This window comes from Hyla sarda, chromosome 5, assembly GCF_029499605.1.
Source record: "Hyla sarda isolate aHylSar1 chromosome 5, aHylSar1.hap1, whole genome shotgun sequence".
Taxonomy (NCBI): domain Eukaryota; kingdom Metazoa; phylum Chordata; class Amphibia; order Anura; family Hylidae; genus Hyla; species Hyla sarda.
This window is the reverse complement of record NC_079193.1, coordinates 268,580,615-268,601,933: the sequence shown is the minus strand read 5'-3', so window position 1 is coordinate 268,601,933 and position 21,319 is coordinate 268,580,615. Positions and strand designations below refer to the sequence as shown.

The 21,319-nt window shown below is 41.6% G+C and overlaps 1 protein-coding gene across 3 annotated transcripts in view; it reads left to right on the top strand.

Moving 5' to 3' along the window:
• ESCO1 (establishment of sister chromatid cohesion N-acetyltransferase 1) overlaps positions 1-21,319 on the top strand; it is a 95,940-nt gene that overhangs the window by 49,214 nt on the left and 25,407 nt on the right. For all 3 annotated transcript variants that reach the window (XM_056521692.1, XM_056521690.1, XM_056521691.1), the window contains exons 3-5: positions 3,617-3,713; positions 4,981-5,032; positions 11,858-11,981. In XM_056521692.1, the coding sequence (XP_056377667.1) occupies positions 3,617-3,713; positions 4,981-5,032; positions 11,858-11,981 (273 nt within the window). The remainder of the gene's footprint in view (positions 1-3,616; positions 3,714-4,980; positions 5,033-11,857; positions 11,982-21,319) is intronic.

Genomic DNA, 21,319 nt, shown 5'->3' with positions numbered 1-21,319 from the left:
CCTAAAAATCCATATGATGGCTTTTTTTGAATTTTTTTTAAATATTTTTTTTTTTTTTTTTGCGCCACCAATTCTACTTTGTAATGACATCAGTCGTTTTACCCAAAAATCGACGGCGTAACGGAAAAAAAAAAAATCACCCTTCTTTAGATCTGTTCCTCCACACAACCCTGTCTCTGAGTTCTACAAGCAGTGCTTTCTTATGTCATCTCAAAGATCAACAAAAAGGATTGGGAGGCCCCCAGAACTTCAATGGGTCTAAATACTTATGAACGTGCCAAAATTTCAAAAATACTAATTCCCCTTTGTCATTATGGGGTATAGAGTTCATAATAATAAGAAAAAAATACTTTGTTTTATTTTAGCACAATCTGAAATGTAAGAGTCTGTAAGCTTTCCAAATGCATTGCATGCTTATTAGTGTTTATCTGTTCATATTAACAACTAAAAAAAAAAAAATGACATTTGGGTTAAGAAGCAGCTGGGCATAACTGTCCATTCCCCCTCTCCCCCTTAGAGTAAATACCATAATGCTTAATTAAGCTTAAAAAAAAATCTCATTGATCTCAAAAGGAGATGTGGAAGAAATGTGCAGTTTTAAAAATTGGAAGTAGTGACTACAACTCATGTACTTCTGCTTTTGAGCTCCCATTGAAATCAATAGGATCTTAAATTAAAAACCATGCTGGAGAACCACATCAAAATCCGCAAAACCCACAAATGAATTTATGCTGGTTTTGATGTGACTTTTTCCACCATATTTTTTGGTTGTGTGAATAACTGGCATACATATCTTGTACAACATTTATATATTTTTAGACACTTTTTATGTGGGGGTGTGACCTAGTGGAAAGGAGCATGGATTAAACTATGACACTGCTCAAAATTGCACCAAAATTTTGTCATAAAATATGCAAAGTAATAAGTGCAAAAGATTAGATTAAAAAGCACCACAGCATGAGTCGCATAAATTTGACACTTAACGACCAAGGACGTATATTTACGTCCTTGGCCGGCTCCTGCGATATAACGCGGTGATCCCGCGTCATATATGGTTGGTCCCGGCATGCATCTGTAGCCGGGACCCGGGGCTAATAGCGCGCTGCAGCGATCGCGGTGCCGTGCGCTATTAACCCTTTAGACGTGGCGTTCTAAGTTGAATGCCGCGTCTAAAACGAAAGTGAAAGCTGCCCGGCTGCTCAGTGGGGCTGATCGGGACCACCGCAGTGAAAATGCGGTGTCCCGATCAGCTGGGACACGAGCGGAGGTCCTCTTACCTGCCTCTGGCGTGTCCCTTCGGCGATTGATTGCTCCAAGCCTGAGATTCAGGCTTGAGCAATCGACCGCCGATAACGCTGATCAATGCAAAGCTATGGCTTTGCAGTGAACAGTGCTGGCAATCAGTGTGTGCAGTGTTATAGCCCCCTATGGGAGCTATAACACTGCAAAAAAAAGTGTATAAAAATTAAATGTGATTTAACCCTTTCCTTAATAAAAGTTCAAATCACCCCCCCTTTTCCCATTAAAAAACACAATGTAAATAAAAATAAATAGAAACATATGCGGTATCACCGCGTGCGTAAATGTCTGAACTATAAAAATATATCGTTAATTAAACCGCACGGTCGATGGCGGACGCGCAAAAAAATTCCAAAGTCCAAAATAACGTATTTTTGGTCGCTTTTAATATCGTGAAAAAAATGAATAAAAAGCTATCAAAAAGTCCGATCAATACAAAAATGGTACCAATGAAAACTTCAGATCACGGTCATACTGCCCCATACGCAGAAAAATAAAAAAGTTATAGGGGTCAGAAGATGACAATATTAAACATATACATTTCCGTGCATGTAGTTATGATTTTTTCCAGAAGGACCTACAGAATAAAGATAATGTGTCATTTGTACTGAAAAATGCACTGCGTAGAAACGGAAGCCCCCAAAAGTTACAACATGGCATTTTTTTTTCTTCAATTTTGTGGCACAATGATTTTTTATTTTTTCGTTTCGCTGTAGATTTCTGGGTAAAATGACTGATGTCACTGCAAAGTAGAATTGGTGGCGCAAAAAATAAGCCATAATATGGATTTTTACGTGCAATTTGAAAGGGTTATGATTTTTAAAACGTGAGGAGGAAAAAACGAAAGTGCAAAAACCGAAAAACCCCGCGTCCTTAAGGGGTTAAACGACCTTGTCTAAGTTTATGCTGTGTATACTCTACCTTTTATGATTTATATTTTTATTATTGCCTTTACTTTAATCAGCTGCATAGCTATAGGGGTCTTAAAGAGGTACTCAGGTGGGAAAAAATAAATAAATAAATAAATATAAATATATTTATATTACATTATTTTTTTCATATAATATATATATTTACAAATTTATTTATTTATTTATATATATTTTTTTTAAATCAACTGGTGCCAGAAAGTTATACAGACTTGTATTTTTTTTTTCTTTAAAAAAAAAATCTTAATCCTTCTAGTACTTATTAGCTGCTGAACACTACATAGGAAATTCTTCTTTTCTTTTTGGAACACAGAGCTCTCTGCTGACATCTCTGTCCAAACATATGCTGCTCTGGACAGTTCCTAAAATGGACAGAGATGTCAGCAGAGAGCACTGTGTTCCAAATTTTTTTTTCCTATGTAGTATTCAAAAGCTAATAAGTACTGGAAGGATTAATATTTTTTAATAGAAGTAATTTACACATCTGTGTAACTTTCTGGCAGCAGTTGATAAAAAAAAAAATTCAGAGTACCCCTTTTTAAAGGTTATATTTGGGACCAGGCTCATAAACCAAGAGGGCACAAATGCCTCATTACCATAATAAAGTTGACGGCTGCTGCCTCCCTTTTTCTCCTCTCTGCTCCTCCCCATGTATGTTTGCTGAAGCCTAACATGCAGGAGACAGTCTGGAGAGACAGGTCCTACTCTGTCAGGCAGAAGAGCAACAGGTCAGATCTGAGTGTGTAAGGATCTTTTATGATGTTACTACCATATAGTCATGTTTAAAGGAGTCAGACCTTGGACTGTGCAGTTGGGAGAGCCTTTGGTAGTCATGAAGAGGTAATCAAACATACTGCCTGAACTACATACATACATACATACATACATACATACATACATACATACATACATTCATTCACACAACTGTATACTACACATGCTCACCTGTACACTTTTATGCTGTGCACATTCATGTGACTCTAAACATATCACTTTGGGCTTGTACCCTTGATTTTCTGTCCCCAGATTTGCCGTCTGAAGGCAGCAGAAAGTAGTGGCAGACACACTGACTGCAATTTTGTAATAAATTCAATGTTAGATTAGGCCATGTCCATTTTTGCACCAGGTCATTTTATAATTTTTTTTCTGCCAAATGAAATGGTCATAAAAGGACAAAAAGCTGCACATTTTTGTTCAATCAAGGTATTGCACAAAAAATCTACTACTTTCGTCTGCATAAAAGCTTAACAAATCACCCCCTCTATGTATCAGAGGTAAACATATATGCCTTCTGAATTCCAGGTTACCATCTATAAAGCTTTCTTATACATTGGTCTGGAAATAGTATAGACAATATTATACCACTGACCATCTTTTCTTTGCTTTAGGGATTTAGATTACATTTGGATTCAAGCCCTGAAAATTCTCCAGTGAAGAAAGCCCAAGTGTCTTCTACACCAGTGACCAAAGCTTCAGAAAAGCCCTGTGAGTTATCAGTAGTATTAGTATGTCTATGGAACAATCTTAACTAGTACCGTATATACTCGAGTATAAGCCGCGTTTTTCAGCACGATTTTTCGTGCTGAAAACACCCCCCCTCGGCTTATACTCGAGTGAACTCTCCACCTGTTAATCCCTTCTCAGTGGTCTTCAACCTGCGGACCTCCAGATGTTGCAAAACTACAACTCCCAGCATGCCCGGACAGCCATCCGGCTGTCCGGGCATGCTGGGAGTTGTAGTTTTGAAACATCTGGAGGTCCGCAGGTTGAAGACCTCTGCTGCTTTCGTCATCATCCAGACCCCCCCTCTTTAGTTTTCTACTCGCCTCCCCTCGGTGGGAAGGAAGGGTGAGCTAGTCTGGGCCATCTATGCTGCAGGGACCGTCCGGTGGGGAGGGTTAGTCGTTCCGGGCTGTCCATCTTCACCGGGGGGCCCTCTTCTCCGCTCCGGGCCCGACCCCAGACTAGTGAAGTTGCCTTGACGACGACATACAGGGACGTTCATGCGCGTCCCTGTGCGTCGTCGTCAAGGCAACGCCACTAGTCCGCTTGGGCGCAGGAAACAGTCTGTCACTGTGAGGCCGCTCCTCTGTTTCTACCCGCTGTACCACATGCTGTTTTTCGAATAAACTTCGCCAAGCAAGCTGAGACGGGCGAGTTCATCCTTTCCTACTTTTTAGTCACGCATTTACCACATACTTTGTGAGGATTGCACCTCGGTATGATCTACGAGGTGTAGCAGTTACCTTTTAGCTATTGAATGCCAGTGTTAGCAGCAGTGCTGGACTCTCCCTTTGGACATTTAACTAGTTAAATGGCTGTCAGGTCTTTGGACAGTGATGCTAATAACGGGGCATAATGGGGAAAATGTCACATTTAATGAATTCATTTTAATTGTAACAATGTAAAGATTTAGCGGCCATCACTCTGGTAAGACCCAATCTGTGTGGAGCTTGTATAGTCCACATTCCCCACTTTCTTTCTGCTCGCCATAGACCACCTGAGTTCCTGTGAAGTTGTCCTGTATGGGATTGGGAGACTGACTGGTCTCAGGGACCCATTTGATTGTATTCGGTGTTACAACTGGCGGGGGGGGGGGGGGGGGGGAAATAATTTTCATGTATATAAATAGTAATTGACCATTTTGGATTAAAAATTATTTTATTTTTTTGGTTCTAAATGTTCTTCTTCCGAAACAATAAATAATACATCTGGTAAATTGGTGTAATGTGCCCATTAAAATCTATTTTAGGCAGCGATTGCAAGCAGCTGACAGACCAGATGGCTGCATCTGCTGATAGAGGGTAAGTGCTAAGACTGTATTTATCATCTCCAAGCTGCAGTCACGGTGCGCGGGCGTTACCGTATCAGAATGTCATTGTGGCTGAACGTTAATCACAGATTCATTTTACTGAGCACATTATTCTTAGGGCCACAGAACATTATGTGGCTCTATATGTTGTATTTAAAAAACTTATTTTTTGTCAGTATGGCAAGTTTTGGTCTGCTTGGTTTCTTTTAAAATATGTTTATTATAAGAGGCTACACTTCATGCTAAAGCAAGTTAAAATGGTGCACAAATGTACTTTAAATACATACGTAGTGGCCTGCATTTCTGAAAAAAAGTTTACTGTTTTTTTTTTTTTTTTTTTTTTTTTTTTTTTTGATGTGTCAAACAAGTTAGATCTGTGGGGTCAGACTCCTTACTCTCAGCTGTTAGATTGGACCAATGAGTTTTTGTTCAGTGTTCAAATACGTTTGTTATGGAATCCTTCATGTTCATAGCCTGGATTTATCATGCTCAGGCAGTACGTTGGAGCTTAACCCCTTAACGACCACGGACGTAAATGTACGTCCTGGTTTGGCGGGACTTCCCGCACCAGGACGTACATTTACGTCCTGTGTATGTATCGGAAGGGTGCTCGCGTCATACACGGCAGGTTCCGGCTGCTAGCCGGGGACCCGCCCGTAATGGCCGACATCCGCGATCGCGCAGATGTCTGCCATTAACCCCTCAGATGTCGTGATCAATACAGATCACGGCATCTGCGGCATTGTGGTACTTTGATTGGATGATCGGATCACCCGCAGCGCTGCCGCGGCGATCCGATCGTCCAGCATGGCGGCCGGAGGTCCCCTCACCTGGCTCCGACCATCTCCCGGGGTCTTCTGCTCTGATCGAGCAGACCAGAGCAGAAGATCGATAATACTGAGCAGTGCTGTGTCCTATGCATAGCACTGCACAGTATTAGCAATCAAATGATTGCTATCAATAGTCCCCTATGGGGACTATTAACCCCCTTAACGACGCAGGACGTATATTTACGTCCTGCGCCGACTCCCGCGATATGAAGCGGGATCGCGCCGCGATCCTGCATCATATCGCTTCGGTCCCGGCGCTCATCAACGGCCGGGACCCGCGGCTAATACCACACATCGCTGATCGCGGCGATGTGTGGTATTAACCCTTTAGAAGCGGCGGTCAAAGCTGACCGCCGCTTTTAAAGTGAAACTGAAAGTGACCCAGCTGATCGGACACCGGGAGGGCCCTTACCTGTCTCCTCGGTGTCCGATCGACGAATGACTGCTCCGTGCCTGAGATCCAGGCAGGAGCAGTCAAGCGCCGATAATGCTGATCACAGGCGTGTTAATACACGCCTGTGATCAGCATAGGAGATCAGTGTGTGATAACACTGCAAAAAAAAAAAGGAAAAAAAGGTGTTAATAAAGGTCATTTAACCCCTTCCCTAATAAAAGTTTGAATCACCCCCCTTTTCCCATAAAAAAAAATAAAAGTGTAAAAAAATAAAATAAACATATGTGGTATCTCCACGTGCGTAAATGTCCGAACTATAAAAATATATAATTAATTAAACCGCATGGTCAATGGCGTACGCGCAAAAAAATTCAAAAGTCCAAAAAAGCGTATTTTGGTCACTTTTTATACCATTAAAAAAATGAATAAAAAGTGATCAAAAAGTCAGATCAAAACAAAAATCATACCAATAAAAACTTCAGATCACGGCGCAAAAAATTAGTCCTCATACTGCCCTGTACGTGGAAAAATAAAAAAGTTATAGGGGTCAGAAGATGACATTTTTAAACGTATAAATTTTCCTGCACGTAGTTATGATTTTTTCCAGAAGTGCGACAAAATCAAACCTACCGTATATACTCGAGTATAAGCCGACCCGAGTATAAGCCGAGACCCCTAATTTCAACCCAAAATCCCAGGAAAAGTTATTGACTCGAGTATAAGCCTAGGGTGGGAAATACCTCATCCCCCCCTGTCATCATCCAGACCCGTCATTAACATCCTCATCATCCCCTTGTCATCATCCCACACATCCCCCCTTCATCATCCCCTTGTCATCATCCCACACATCCCCTTATCATCCCACACATCCCCCCTTCATCATCCCCTTGTCATCATCCCACACATCCCCTTGTCATCATCCCACACATCCCCCCTTCATCATCCCCTTGTCATCATCCCACACATCCCCTTATCCCACACATCCCCCCTTCATCATCCCCTTGTCATCATCCCACACATCCCCTTATCATCCCACACATCCCCCCTTCATCATCCCCTTGTCATCATCCCACACATCCCACACATCCCCCCTTCATCATCCCCTTGTAATCATCCCACACCCCCCCCCTTCATCATCCCCACCCCCCTTCATCATCCCCACACCCCCCCCCCCCTTCATCATCCTCTTCTCATCATTCGCCCTCAGTGGTCTTCAACCTGCAGACCTCCAGAGGTTTCAAAACTACAACTCCCAGCAAGCCCGGGCAGCCATCGGCTGTCCGGGCTTGCTGGGAGTTGTAGTTTTGAAACCTCCGGAGGTCCGCAGGTTGAAGACCACTGCGGCCTTCAACATGCGGACCTCCAGAGGTTTCAAAACTACAACTCCCAGCAAGCCCGGGCAGCCATCGGCTGTCCGGGCTTGCTGGGAGTTGTAGTTTTGAAACCTCCGGAGGTCCGCAGGTTGAAGACCACTGCGGCCTTCAACATCATCCAGCCCCCTCTCACCCCCTTTAGTTCTGAGTACTCACCTCCGCTCGGCGCTGGTCCGGTCCTGCAGGGCTGTCCGGTAAGGAGGTGGTCCGGTGAGGAGGTGGTCCGGGCTGCTATCTTCACCGGGGGCGCCTCTTCTCCGCGCTTCCGGCCCGGAATAGAGCCGTTGCCTTAACAACGACGCATCTGCGTCGTTGTCAAGGCAACGTGACTATTCTGAGGCCGGGCCCGAAGCGCTTAGAAGAGGCCTCCCCGGTGAAGATAGCAGCCCGGACCACCTCCTCACCGGACCACCTCCTTACCGGACAGCCCTGCAGGACCGGACCAGCGCCGAGCGGAGGTGAGTACTCAGAACTAAAGGGGGTGAGAGGGGGCTGGATGATGTTGAAGGCCGCAGTGGTCTTCAACCTGCGGACCTCCGGAGGTTTCAAAACTACAACTCCCAGCAAGCCCGGACAGCCGATGGCTGCCCTGGCTTGCTGGGAGTTGTAGTTTTGAAACCTCTGGAAGTCCGCAGGTTGAAGACCACTGCGGGTGGGGGAGTTCACTCGAGTATAAGCCGAGGGGGGTGTTTTCAGCACGAAAAATCGTGCTGAAAAACTCGGCTTATACTCGAGTATATACGGTATATAAGTAGGGTATCATTTTAACCGTATGGACCTACAGAATAATAAGGTGTAATTTTTACCGAAATATGCACTGCGTAGAAACGGAAGCCCCCAAAAGTTACAAAATGGTGTTTTTTTTTCGATTTTGTCACACAATCATTTTTTTTTTTTTCGTTTCGCCGTGCATTTTTGGGTAAAATGACTAATGTCACTGCAAAGTAGAATTGGCGACACAAAAAATAAGCCATAATATGGATTTTTAGGTGGAAAATTGAAAGGGTTATGATTTTTAAAAGGTAAGGAGGAAAAAACGAAAGTGGAAAAACCCTGAGTCCTTAAGGGGTTAAAGTGTAAAATTTTAAAAATAAAAAGTAAAAAAAAGGGAAAAATCCCCTCCCCCAATAAATGTCCGAACTATCAAATTATTATGTTAATAATCCCGTACGGTGAATGGCATAAACGTAAAAAAAAAAGTCCAAAAATGCTGCTTTTTTTTGTCACATTTTATTTAAAAAAAAAAAAATTTATAAAAAAATTATCTACGTTTTATATATGCAAATGTGATATCTAAAAAAAAAAGTACAGATGACGCCGCAAAAAATGAGCCCTCATACCGCCCTATGTACGGAAAAATGAAAGTTATAGGTGGTCAAAATAGGGCGATTTTAGATTACTGATTTTGTACAAAAAGTTTTATATTTTTGTACCGCTTAAAAAAAAAAAAAAAAAAAAATCTAAAAAGTATCTAGCCATGGGTATCATTTTAATCGTATTGACCCACAGAATAAAGGACTCGTCATTTTTACCGTAAAGTGTACAGTGTGAAAACAAAACCCTCCAAAATGTGTAAAATTTTGGTTTTCATTTAAATTTCCTCCCTGAAATTTTTTTTGGGGTTCTCTGTACATTTTATGGTAAAATGAGGGGATTCATTACAAAGTACAATTGGTCACGCAAAAAACAAGCCCTTTTATATGGGTCTGTAGATGGAAATATAAAAGTGTTATGGATTTTAGAAGGCGAGGAGGAAAAAACAAAAACACAAAAATAAAATTGGCCTGGTCCTTAAAGTGAATATGGGCTTGGTCATTAAGGGGTTAAATGAAATGAAGTCTACTATTGGCTGTTTTATGAACATGTTTTTATTTTGCAGAGCTCAAAAGCACAGCAGATCATGTATTTGAGTCCTACAAATTTAATGTATACATTAAAAAAATTGACTAAATGTGTTATAGAATCCATTTGATCTGAGTAGGTACACCACATAATGTCAGCAATACCCTTTTGTGAGTATTCAGATGTGTATCCTGATCTACTGCTTGAACGTGATATCAATGTAGTCTTAGAGCTTGTGATCACATAGCCAGCATTCCACTAAGGCTTTGTTCACACTACCATCGGAAGCTTAATTTAACCCCTTAATGACCAAGCCCATATTCACCTTAAGGACCAGGCCAATTTTATTTTTGCATTTTCGTTTTTTCCTCCTCGCCTTCTAAAATCCATAACTTTTTTTTATTTTTCCATCTACAGACCCATAGAAGGGCTTGTTTTTTGCGTGGCCAATTGTACTTTGTAATGAAACCTCTCATTTTAACATAAAATGTACAGCGAACCCCCCCAAAAAAAAAAAAACATTTTAGGGAGGAAATTTAAATGAAAACCAAAATTTTGCACATTTTGGAGGGTTTGGTTTTCACACACATTTTACGGTAAAAATGACGTGTCCTTTATTTTGTGGGTCAATACGATTAAAATGATACCCATGGCTAGATACTTTTTATATTTTTGTACCGCTTAAAAAAAAAAATCTAAAACTTTTTGTACAAAATCAGTAATCTAAAATCGCCCTATTTTGACCACCTATAACTTTTTCATTTTTCCATATATAGGGCAGTATGAGGGCTTATTTTTTGCGACGTCATCTGTACTTTTTTTAGATACCACATTTGCATATATAAAACTTTTAGATCATTTTTTTATACATTTTTTGTGAATAAAATGTGACAAAAGCAGCATTTTTGGCCTTTTTTTTTTTTTTTTTTTTTACGTTTACGCCATTCACCGTACGGGATAATTAACATTATATTTTGATCGGACATTTACGTACGCGGCGATACCAAATATGTTTATTAAAAAAAAATTTACGCTTTTTTGGGGTAAAATGGGGAAAAACGGACAACTTTCATTTTTATTGGGGGGAGGGGATTTTTAACTTTTTTTTATTTTTACATTTTTCAACTTTTATTTTACACTTTTTATGTCCCCATATCTATAGCAATTGTTTGATTGCTAATACTGTGCAGTGCTATGCATAGGACACAGCACTGCTCAGTATTATCGGTGATCTTCTGCTCAATTGCAGACCAGAACAGAAGACCCCGGGAGACGGCCGGAGCCAGGTGAGGGGATTTCCGGCCGCCATGCTGGATGATCGGATCGCTCGCGGCAGCGCTGAGGGCGATCCGATCATCCAATCAAAGTACCGCAATGCCGCGATCTGTACCGATCACGGCATCTGAGGGGTTAATGGCGGACATCCGCGCGATCGCGGAGGTCGGCCATTACGGGCGGGTCCCCGGCTGCTGCTAGCAGCCGGAATCTGCCGTGTATGACTCGAACACCCTTCCAATGCTCGCGGTCATACACAGGACGTAAATGTACGTCCGTCCTGGTGCGGGAAGTCCTGCCAAACCAGGACGTACATTTACGTCCGTGGTCGTTAAGGGGTTAAAAATGCTGTTAATAGTCCTGTCAAATTTGATGGGAAGAATAGTGCAGCATGCACGGTTAGTCTTCCTGTAAAAAACAATAGCAGATCCCAACAGAACCTATTATAAGTGGCATTCTTAATGCATTGTTAGTGTCATTTGACAGGTGCAACATTGCAAACATGGTTTTTGTTATGGCGGAGACCATGATAGTGTGGAATCCTGTCCGAACCTCCTCTAATGTAGTTCTAGAATAAGACGTTAAATATAAATAATTTTTGTTTAAAATAACAAGTTTTATTTAAAGATTAACCATGTGAGAAATAAAAGCTTTATTGCCCAAATGAGGGTTCTTTACTGTAAGAGCAGTGGCACTATGGAACTCTGCCAAAGGAAGTGGTTGTGGTGATAGATTTATAGGGACAGAAGGGTGATATGGGCCATCAGCCTTATAAGGGTTATTTTGCCTTTCTCTTAATCAACACAATAGGCATATAGTTTGAACTTGACGGACTATTTCCCCCCCCCCCCCCCCCCCCCCCCCACAACTTTATAAAACTATGGATGATTTTATGATTTCACTAGAAAGGTGCTTACAAATGATTGGAAGTTAATCAACTTTTCCTTAACATTCATTACTTTTCACTGTTGCATTTTATTAAACATTTTCTGGTTATATTTAGTGTTCTGATAACAATATATTATGTAGTGTTATTTCAGTAAGAGACACTTGCTAACTAAACCTGGTAAATATATTCCTGATAACAGGTATTTTTATCACAGGAATGCAGTAAATAGCATCGTGTCCTCTACAAAAGCAAACCATGTGCCATCGGATACCCATCTTCAGAAAGAAATTAGAAAGCTAAAAGAAGCTGATAAGGATAGCAGTAGTCAGCCGATCATCGTAAGTATTCAGATTGACTAGAGACTGACACTGAATGCAGGTATCCCAGTATACTACTTCACCACGTCACTCACCCAGGGGTCCAGGAACAATTGAAAAGTTGTTAATTGGGGTCCACATGCTTTACAACTGCTTTACCTCTTTATTTTTCTACCTGTGACATAGAGGGGAAATGTGATCATGGTATCTGATTACTTTGGCAAATCTGAAAAATAAAAGTAATGCATATTTCTTATCTTGAATTATTTGTTAGTCTGCTGCCAGATTCTCTTTTTCATGTCACAGGCAAGGACAGCTAAACATTCATATGTCAGCTTCCTGAACTATGGTGCTTTTGGCAACGGGGTAATGAGCAGCATAGGGGTATTCCAGGGAAATTTTTTTAATTTTATATATATATATTCTCAACTGTACTTCTATCAAAATATCTTAATCCTTTCAGTAGTTATCAGCTGCTGAAGTGGAGTTGTCCTTTTCCCATTGCAATGACAGCACCACCTGAGAGAGGGACTCTACCCCTAGGGGCAGGAAACCTTGGAGAATTACAGGAAATCTCCTCTCCGCCTTCAGTGGTTTCCTGTCCCTATGGGAAGCCTGGAGAGGAGCCCCCCTGTCTCAAGTGGGGCTCTAAGGTATTAGAATGGCCATGAGATCCTTTATGCTGGGCCCCTTGGTGTAGGAGGTATGGGATCCCTATATGAGCCCTGGTTGGGTATCTCAGCTAGGCTCACATTTTTTCCTCATGTTTGAATCTCTCGCCCCTTCCCCCTCTCCCCTCCGCCAGCAGCCTGCTCTGACTTACTAAATACTATGTCTGCCGCCGCTGGTATGCGGACTGTCGGCTGTGTGCGGTGAGTTGCTGGTGGAGGATCCCGGTGTCTGTGCGGGGATGGCTGCGGGTGGCTGTGCCCAGTATAGTGGGCGGAGATTAGCATCATCACTACGGTATAGTGATGCTGCGGAGGAAGTCAGAGGTCAAAGGGGGTGGATGTGACATCACACGCTGGGCCTCCGGCGTGCAGGAGGTGGCAGATTTAAAAGGAAGTTATTTTTCTGCCATTCTGCCTCCTGTTGTGAGCCGGCCAGTCATTCCATACCTGTCCAGCATTGGAGTGGGGGATTTTTCCTGTGCGTCCAGCATGAGAACCAGCGGTGACAACCCAAAGCGTACTCAATCTGACTCCTTTACAAGGACGCCATCTACGGTACCAGAGGTTCCTGAGTGAGTGTATTTTTTTCTATGTTCTAGGTCTTCTTTTCTAAATTGTGGCTTCCAAAAAGACAAAAAATTGTGACTGTAACATGTAACATTCTGGCACAAATGCAGGATCTTATTAGAAAGGAGATCCAGACATCCATTCAGAATTTAACAGCGGCTACTATTCCTATAGCCATTGATACTGCTCCTCTTCCCACTGCTTCAAATGTTACTCCAGTGGCCTTATAGGGGTATTCTGGGCAAAAACATCTTATCCCCTATCCAAAGGATAAGATGTCTGATCGCCGGGGGGCCCGCTGCTGGGACCCCCTGCGATCTCCCTTCAACACCCGCATTCTATGCGGGGCTGCGTCTCCAGTTTCGGAAACCTCCTGGTTTCCTGGACTGGGGACGTGGCGCCACGCCCCCCTCCATTCATGTCTATGGGAGGTGGCGTGACTGCCCTCACACCCCCTCCCAGAGACATGAATGGAGGGGGCGTGGGGTCACGTCCACAGTCCCAGAAACCCGGAGGTTTCCAAAACTGGAGACTCAGCCCCGCATAGAATGCGGGTGTTGCAGGGATATTGCAGGGGGTCCCCAGCAGCGGGCCCCCTGCGATCAGACATCTTATCCCCTATCCAAAGGATAGGGGATAAGATGCTTTTGCCTGGAATACCCCTTTAACTCAATCTGACTCTGAAGAGGGTATTATTGTGCCAGATGCGTCGGACTCGGGAGTGGAGTCAAGAAGACTCCCCAGGGGAAGCATTATTTTCCTTTGAGGACACTGATCAGTTAGTTAAAGCTGTACGTTCCACTCTGAATATGGAGGAGCCCAGGGAACCAAGGTCAATTCAAAATATTATGTTTGAGGGTATTTATTCTAAAAAAATACATGGTATTATTTCCTATACATAAAATTATCTCTAAAGTTATTCTTAAGTAGTGGGAGAACCCTGATAAAGACTTTTATACCTAAAGCTTTAACCTCTTAAGGATGCCGTGACCCCCGCATCATACCGGGTCGGTCCCAGTGGCTAATGATAGCCAGGACCCTGGGCCAATAGCGTGCGGCACCGATCGTTGTGCCGCGCGCTATTAACCCTTTAGCTGCGGCAATCAAAGTTGATCGCCGCGTCTAAAATGAAAAAGAAAGCTTCCTGGCAACTCAGTTGGACTGATCGGGACCATCGCGATAAAATCGCAATATCCCGATCAGGTAGGACTCGAGTGGAGGTCCCCTTACCTGCCTCCGTCGCGTCCGATCGGCGATTGATTGCTCCAGGCTTGAGCAATGGACCACCTATAACACTGATCAATGCAAAGCTATGGCTTTGCAGGGATCAGTGCAAAAGATCAGTGTGTGCAAAATAGTGGGAAAAAAAGGTAATAAAGGTAATTTAACCCCTTCCCTAATTAATCACCCCCCTTTTACCATTTAAAAAAAAGTGTAAATAAAAATAAACGTGGTAATGCCGCATACAGAAATGTCTGAATTATAAAAATATATCGTTAATTAAACCGCACGGTCAATGGCGTACGTGCAAATTCCAAAGTCCAAAATGGCATATTTTTGGTCACTTTTTATATCCTGAAAAAAATGAATAAAAATCGATCAAAAAGTCTAATCAATACAAAAACCAATAAAAACTTCAGATCACGGTCCTGATGCAGAAAAATTGTTTTTTTTATAGGGGTCAGGAGATGACCATTTTTAACGTATAAATTTTCCTGCATGTAGTTATGATTTTTTTTATTTTTTCATAAATACGACAAAATCAAACATATAGAAGTAGGGTATCATTTTAACCATATGGACCTACAGAATAAAGATTAGGTGTCATTTTTACCGAAAAATGCAGTGCGTAGAAACGGAAGCCCCCATAAGTTACAAGATTGCATTTTTTCTTCAATTTTGTTGCACAATGAATTTGTTTTCGGTTTCACCGTGGAATTTTAGGTGCAAAATTGAAAGTGTTATGATTTTTAGAAGGTGATGAGGGAAAAATGAAAATGGAAAAACTCTGCGTCCTTAAGGGGTTAAAAAGAAAATATTCATTTGCTGACATGGAAACTAAAACTTGGGATCACCCTCCAAAAATGTGTCTATTTCCAAGATCTCCAGAAAGGGATCTCTTCCTTTTGAAGACCTTGGGACTCTTAAAGATCCAATGGATAAGAAAATGGATGGATTTCTTAAAAGAACATGGTAAGCCTCAGGGGCAGCCTTAAAGCCTAATGTAGCAGGGACTTCTGTGGCCAGATCTGTTTTAATTAGATCAGTTAGCCTCTAACATCCAAAATAAGGTACCAAGGGAACAGCTCTTATACTCTATTCCCACTATCCATAAGGGAGTAGCCTTCTTAGCTGACTCCACCTCAGACGCTCTAGGGTTATCTGCCCCTGCTGGGGCACTATCAAATTCGGCTAGAAGGGCGTTGTGGTAAAAAAAATTGGCCAGGAGAGGTAACCTCAAAAAATAAATTATGTGCCAACCCCTGTGAAGGAGAGCAGTTGTTTGGATCTGTCCTTTCTGATATACTGGAAAAGGCAAATGATGGGAAGAAAGGGTTTCCTTTTGACTTTGGGTCCAGACGTAACCAGTCCTTTCGGTCCAGGGGGAGAGGTGGAGGCCAGATTAGAGGAAGAGGTCATGAATACAGATCATGGCATCTGCAGCGCTGCGGTAACTAAAATGGATGATCGGATCGCCCGCAGCGCTGCTGCGGTGATCTGATCATCCAGAATGGCAGGCGGAGGTCCCCTAACCTGCCTCCGCTATCTTCCACGTGTCTTCTGCTCTGGTCCGGGATCGAGCAGACCAGAGCAGATGACGACCGATAACACTGATCAGTGCTATGTCCTATGCATAGCACTGAACAGTATTAGCAATTGAATGATTGCTATAAATAATGCCCTATGAGGACTATTAAAGTGTAAAAAAAAAATTTAAAAAAAAGTGAAAAACCCCTCCCCTAATAAAAACTTAAATTGTCCCATTTTTCTTTTTTCACCCCCAAAAAGTAAAAAAAATAAAAAAAATAAAATAAAATAAAAATGTATATAGATATTTGGTATCGACGGTGTGCATAAATATCCAAACTATTAAAATATAATCTTAATGATTAAAAAAATGAATAAAAAAAAAACTCAAATTGCTGCTTTTTTTATAACATTTTATTCCCCAAAAAATTGCTAAAAAAATGTATTAAGTTTTACATAAGCATGTATTAATAACAAGTACAGATCACAGAGCAAAAAATGAGCTCTCATACTGCCGCTTATACGGAAAAATGAAAGTTATAGGTATTCAAAATAGGGGGATTTTAAATGTACTAATTTGATTTAAAAAGTTAGCGATTTTTTTTTTTTTTTTTTTGCACAACAGTAATAGAAAAGTATGTTTTATAATGGGTACAATTTAAATCGTATTGACCCAAAGAATAAAGAACACATGTCCTTTCTGCAAATAAATTATATATTCATACACCTATACAATATGTCCACTTTATGTTTGCATCATAAAGTTTACATGTTTTTACTTTTTGAAGCGATTAGAGGGCTTCAAATTATAGCAGCAATTTTCAAATTTTTCGGGAAAATTTCAAAATAGGAATTTTTCAGGGACCAGTTCAGTTTTGAAGTGAATTTTAGGGTCTTTATGTTAGAAATACCCCATAATGGACCCCTTATGAAAACGGCACCCCTTAAAGTAGTCAAAATGACATTCAGGAAGTTTGTTAACCCTTTAGGTGTTTCACAGGAATTGCAGCAAAGTGAAGGAGAAAATTCTAAATCTACTTTTTTATTTTTATACTAACATGTTCTTGTAGCACCACTTTTTTTATTTTTACAAGGGATAACAGGTGAAAAAGACCCCCAAAATTTGAACAAATTCATCTCAAGTGAGGAAATACCTCATGTGGATGTAGAGTGATCTGCGAGTGCACTACAGGGCTCGGAAGGGAAACGGTGACAATGGGATTTTGGAGAGCAAATTTTGCTGAAATAGGTTTTCTTTGCGGGGGGGGGGGGGGGGGGGCGCTTGTCTCATTTATGAAGCCCCCATGGTTCTAGAACACCAAAACACCTCCACATGGCAAACTATTTAAGAAACTACACCCCTTAAGGAACGTAACGTAAGGGGTACAGTGAGCCTTAATACCCCACAGGTCATTGAAGAACTTTCATTAAAGTGAAAATGAAAAATTAGATTTTTTTTTTTCACTAAAATGCTGGTGTTACCACAAATTTTTCATTTTCATAAGGTGTGATAGGAGGAAATGTCCCCTAAAATTTGTAACCCCAATTTCTCTTGACTAAGGAAATACCTCATGTGGATGTAAAGTGCTCTACGGGCGTAGTAGGGGGCTCAGAAGGGAAGGAGCGACATTGGGCTTTTGGAGAGCGAATTTTGTTAAATGATTTTTTTTTTTTGGGGGGGGGGGCATGTTGCATTTAGGAAGCCCCTATGGTGCCAGAACAGCAAAGCCCCCGCCCCCCCACATGGCTTACTATTTGGGAACTACACCCCTCAAGGAACATAACAAGGGGTACAGTGAGCCTTAATATCCCAGAGGGGATTGATTGAGTTGTCGTTTAAGTGGGACGTGAAAATAAAAAAGTATATTTTTTTTTTTCACAAAAATGCTGGTGTTACCCCAAATCATTCATTTTAACATGGGGTAATAGGAGAAAGAAGCCCCCCAAAATTTGTAACCTCATTTCTTCTGAGTAAGAACATACTCCATATGTGGATGTTAAGTGCTCTGCTGGCGAACTACAATGCTCAGAAGGGAAGGAGCACCATTTAGCTTTAGGAGGGAGAATTTGGTTGGAATGGAAGTCAGGGGGGGGGGGGGCATGTGCGTTTACAAAGCCCCCCATGGTGCCAGAACAGTGGACCCCCCCCCCCACATGTGACCCCCCCATGAAATGTAGTAAGGGGTGCAGTGAGCATTTACACCCCACTGGCGTTTGCAAGATTGTTGGAACAGTGGGCAGTGCAAATGGACAATTACAGTTTTCATTTTTGCGGACAATTGTTCAAAAAATTTGTCAGGCACCTGTGGGGTGTAAATTCTCACTGCACCCCTTATTACATTCCGTGAGGGGTGCGGTTTCCAAAATGGGGTCACATGTTCTAGCAGCGTGGGGGCTTTGTAAACGAACTTGGCCTTCAATTCCAGACAAATTTTCTCTCAAAAAAACAATTTAGCTCCTTCTCTTCTGAGCATTGTAATTCGCCCGCAGAGCACTTTATATCCCCATATGGGGTATTTCCTTAGAAGAAATGGAGTTTCACATTTTTGTGGGGATTTAATCCTTGTGAAAATGAAAAATTTGGGGTAACACTAGCATTTTAGTGAAGAATGATTTTATTTTTTTCATTATCGCGTCCAACTTTAACGACAACTTGTCAATCACCTGTGGGGTGTAAATTCTCACTGTAGCCCTTATTACGTTCTTTGAGGGGTGTAGTTTCCAGAATGGGGTCACATGTGGGTGTGTTTTGTGTTTGTTTTTTTTGTTTGTCAGAATCGCTGTAACTATCAACCACCCCTGTGCAAATCACCAATTTAGGCCTCAAATGTACATGGTGTGCTCTCACTCTTGAGCCCTGTTGTGTGCTCGCAGAGCACTTTGCGTCCACATATGGGGTATTTCCGTACTCAGCAGAAATTGTGTTACAAATTTTGGGGGGTCTTTTTCTCCTTTTACCTCTTGTGAGAATGAAAAGTATGGGGCACCACCAGCATGTTAGTGTAAAAAAAAAAAAAATAAAAAAAAAAAAAAGTTACACTAACCTGCTGGTATAGACCCCAACTTTTTCTTTTATTAAGGGTTAAAAGGAGAAAAAGCCTCCTAAAATTTGTAACACATTTTCTACCGAGTATGGAAATACCCCATATGTGACCCTTAACTGTTTCCTTGAAATACGACTCTGGAGTGAGAGAGCACCATGTGCATTTGAGGCCTATATTAGGGATTTGCATTGAGGCGGACCCGTAAACATTACATTTGCCTTTGCCACCAATACCCAAGCAGTGTTTCCCTAACAGGGTGCCTCCAGTTGTTGCAAAACTGGCAATACTGCAGGTAGGATAGGAAAAACGGAGATACCAGGCGCAACAATGTGCCGTTACCCTTGGCAACCAAAAAATAAAACAAGGTTGCAAGGTTGTGCTTGTACTTAGAGCACAACACCTTGTAGCGTATTTCGCCGAGGCAGTGGGCTGTCAGCCGTTGTGAGGACCCGGGAGTGCTGCCGGCACCACTCCGTCCTGGATGTCTCCCGGGCGGTCTGGAATTCAAGATCTGAGGGTCCCGCCCCTCGAGATGCTTTGTTGAACAATATTGTAGGTTTTTGATTTATTTATTTATTTTGTTTTATTTTTTCAACGATTCCATCCTTCTGTGATCAAAAGGAATACTAGTCCTACCGGAGCAGAGCGCCTGGCACATTTTCCTATACCGCAGTCTACAATGTTTAACCTCTTGTCTGGCAATACTGGGAGTTGTTGTTTTGCAATAGCTGGAGGCTCTGTTTTGAAATGGTGCCGTACTTGACGTTTATCATTTTTATTGGGGGGGGGGTCACTGTGTAGAGGTATGTGTAGTGTAGTGTTTTTAGGGTACTTTCACACAGGCGAGGGTTTACAGCGAGTTTTCTTTTCTTTTTATTTTTTTCTATTCTCCTTGATCTCTTGTATAGGAAGATTCTTTTCTCCAACAGTTTTGGGGAAGGTTTGATATTGTGCAGTGGTGAGACGAGTTTTTAACTCTGTTTTCGACCGTATCAACTCACTCTTGACCGTAGTCTTCATATTCTACTTTGTTAGTGTTAAAATTTTGTTGATACTTGCATAATTTCTTGGTGAAAAATTCCAAAATTTGACTTTTTTGCTTTTTTTTTTTTACTTTGAAGCTCTCTGCTTGTGAGGAAAATAGACATACCAAATTATATATTGATTCACATACACAATGGGGGAGATTTATCAAAACCTGTGCAGAGGAAAAGTTGCTGAGTTGCCCATAGCAACCAATCAGAAATGTGATTCGTTGCTATGGGCAACTGGTCAGCTTTTTCTCTGCACTGGTTTTGATAAATCTCCTCCAATATGTCTACTTTATGTTTGCATCATAAAGTTGACATGTTTTTACTTTTGGAAGACATCAGAGGGCTTCAAAGTTCAGCAGCAATTTTCCAATTTTTCACAAAATTTTCAGGGACCAGTTCAGTTTTGAAATAGATTTGAGGGGGCCTACATATTAGAAATACCCCATTATAAAAACTGCACCCCTCAAAGTATTCAAAATTACATTCAGTAAGTGTGGTAAACCGTTAGGTGTTTCACAGGAATAGCAGCAAAGTGAAGGAGAAAATTCAAAATCTTCATTTTTTTTACACTCTCATGTTCATGTAGATCCAGTTTTTTTATTTTTAAAAGGGGTAAAAGGAGAAAAGTCACTCTAAAATTTGTAACCCAATTTCTCTCGAGTAAAGAAATCTCGTGTGTATGTCAAGTGCTATGTGGGTGCACTAGAAGGCTCAGAAGCTAAGGAGCGATAATGGGATTTTGGAGAGAGTTTTTCTGAAAAAATTTTTGGGGGACATGTCACATTTAGGAAGCCCCTATGGTGCCATAGCAGCAGCAGCAAAAAAAGACATGGCATAATGGCATACTGTTTTGGAAACTACACCTCTCAAGGAACGTAACAAGGGGTCCAGTGAGCCTTAACACCCCACAGGTGTTTGACTTTTCGTTAAAGTCGGATGTATAAATGAAGAAGAAAAAATTTCATAAAAAGGCAGTTTTTTTCTCCCCTCAAATTCTACAAGGGGTAAAATGCCCCCCAAAATTTGTAACCCCATCTTTTGAGTATGGAAATACCCAATGTGTGGACGTCAAGTGCTCTGCTGGCGCACTACAATGCTCAGAAGAGAAGGAGTGCCATTGAGCTTTTGGAGAGAGAATTTGGTTAGAATAGATGTCGGGGGGCCTTTTGCATTTACAAAGCCCCCCCCCCCCGCCCCCCCCCCCTGTGGGGCTTTTTGAGGGGCTTTTTTTTCCCCCTATTTTCCCTTGTGAAAATGAAAATTTAGGGTAACGCCATCATTTTAGTTTAAAAGTT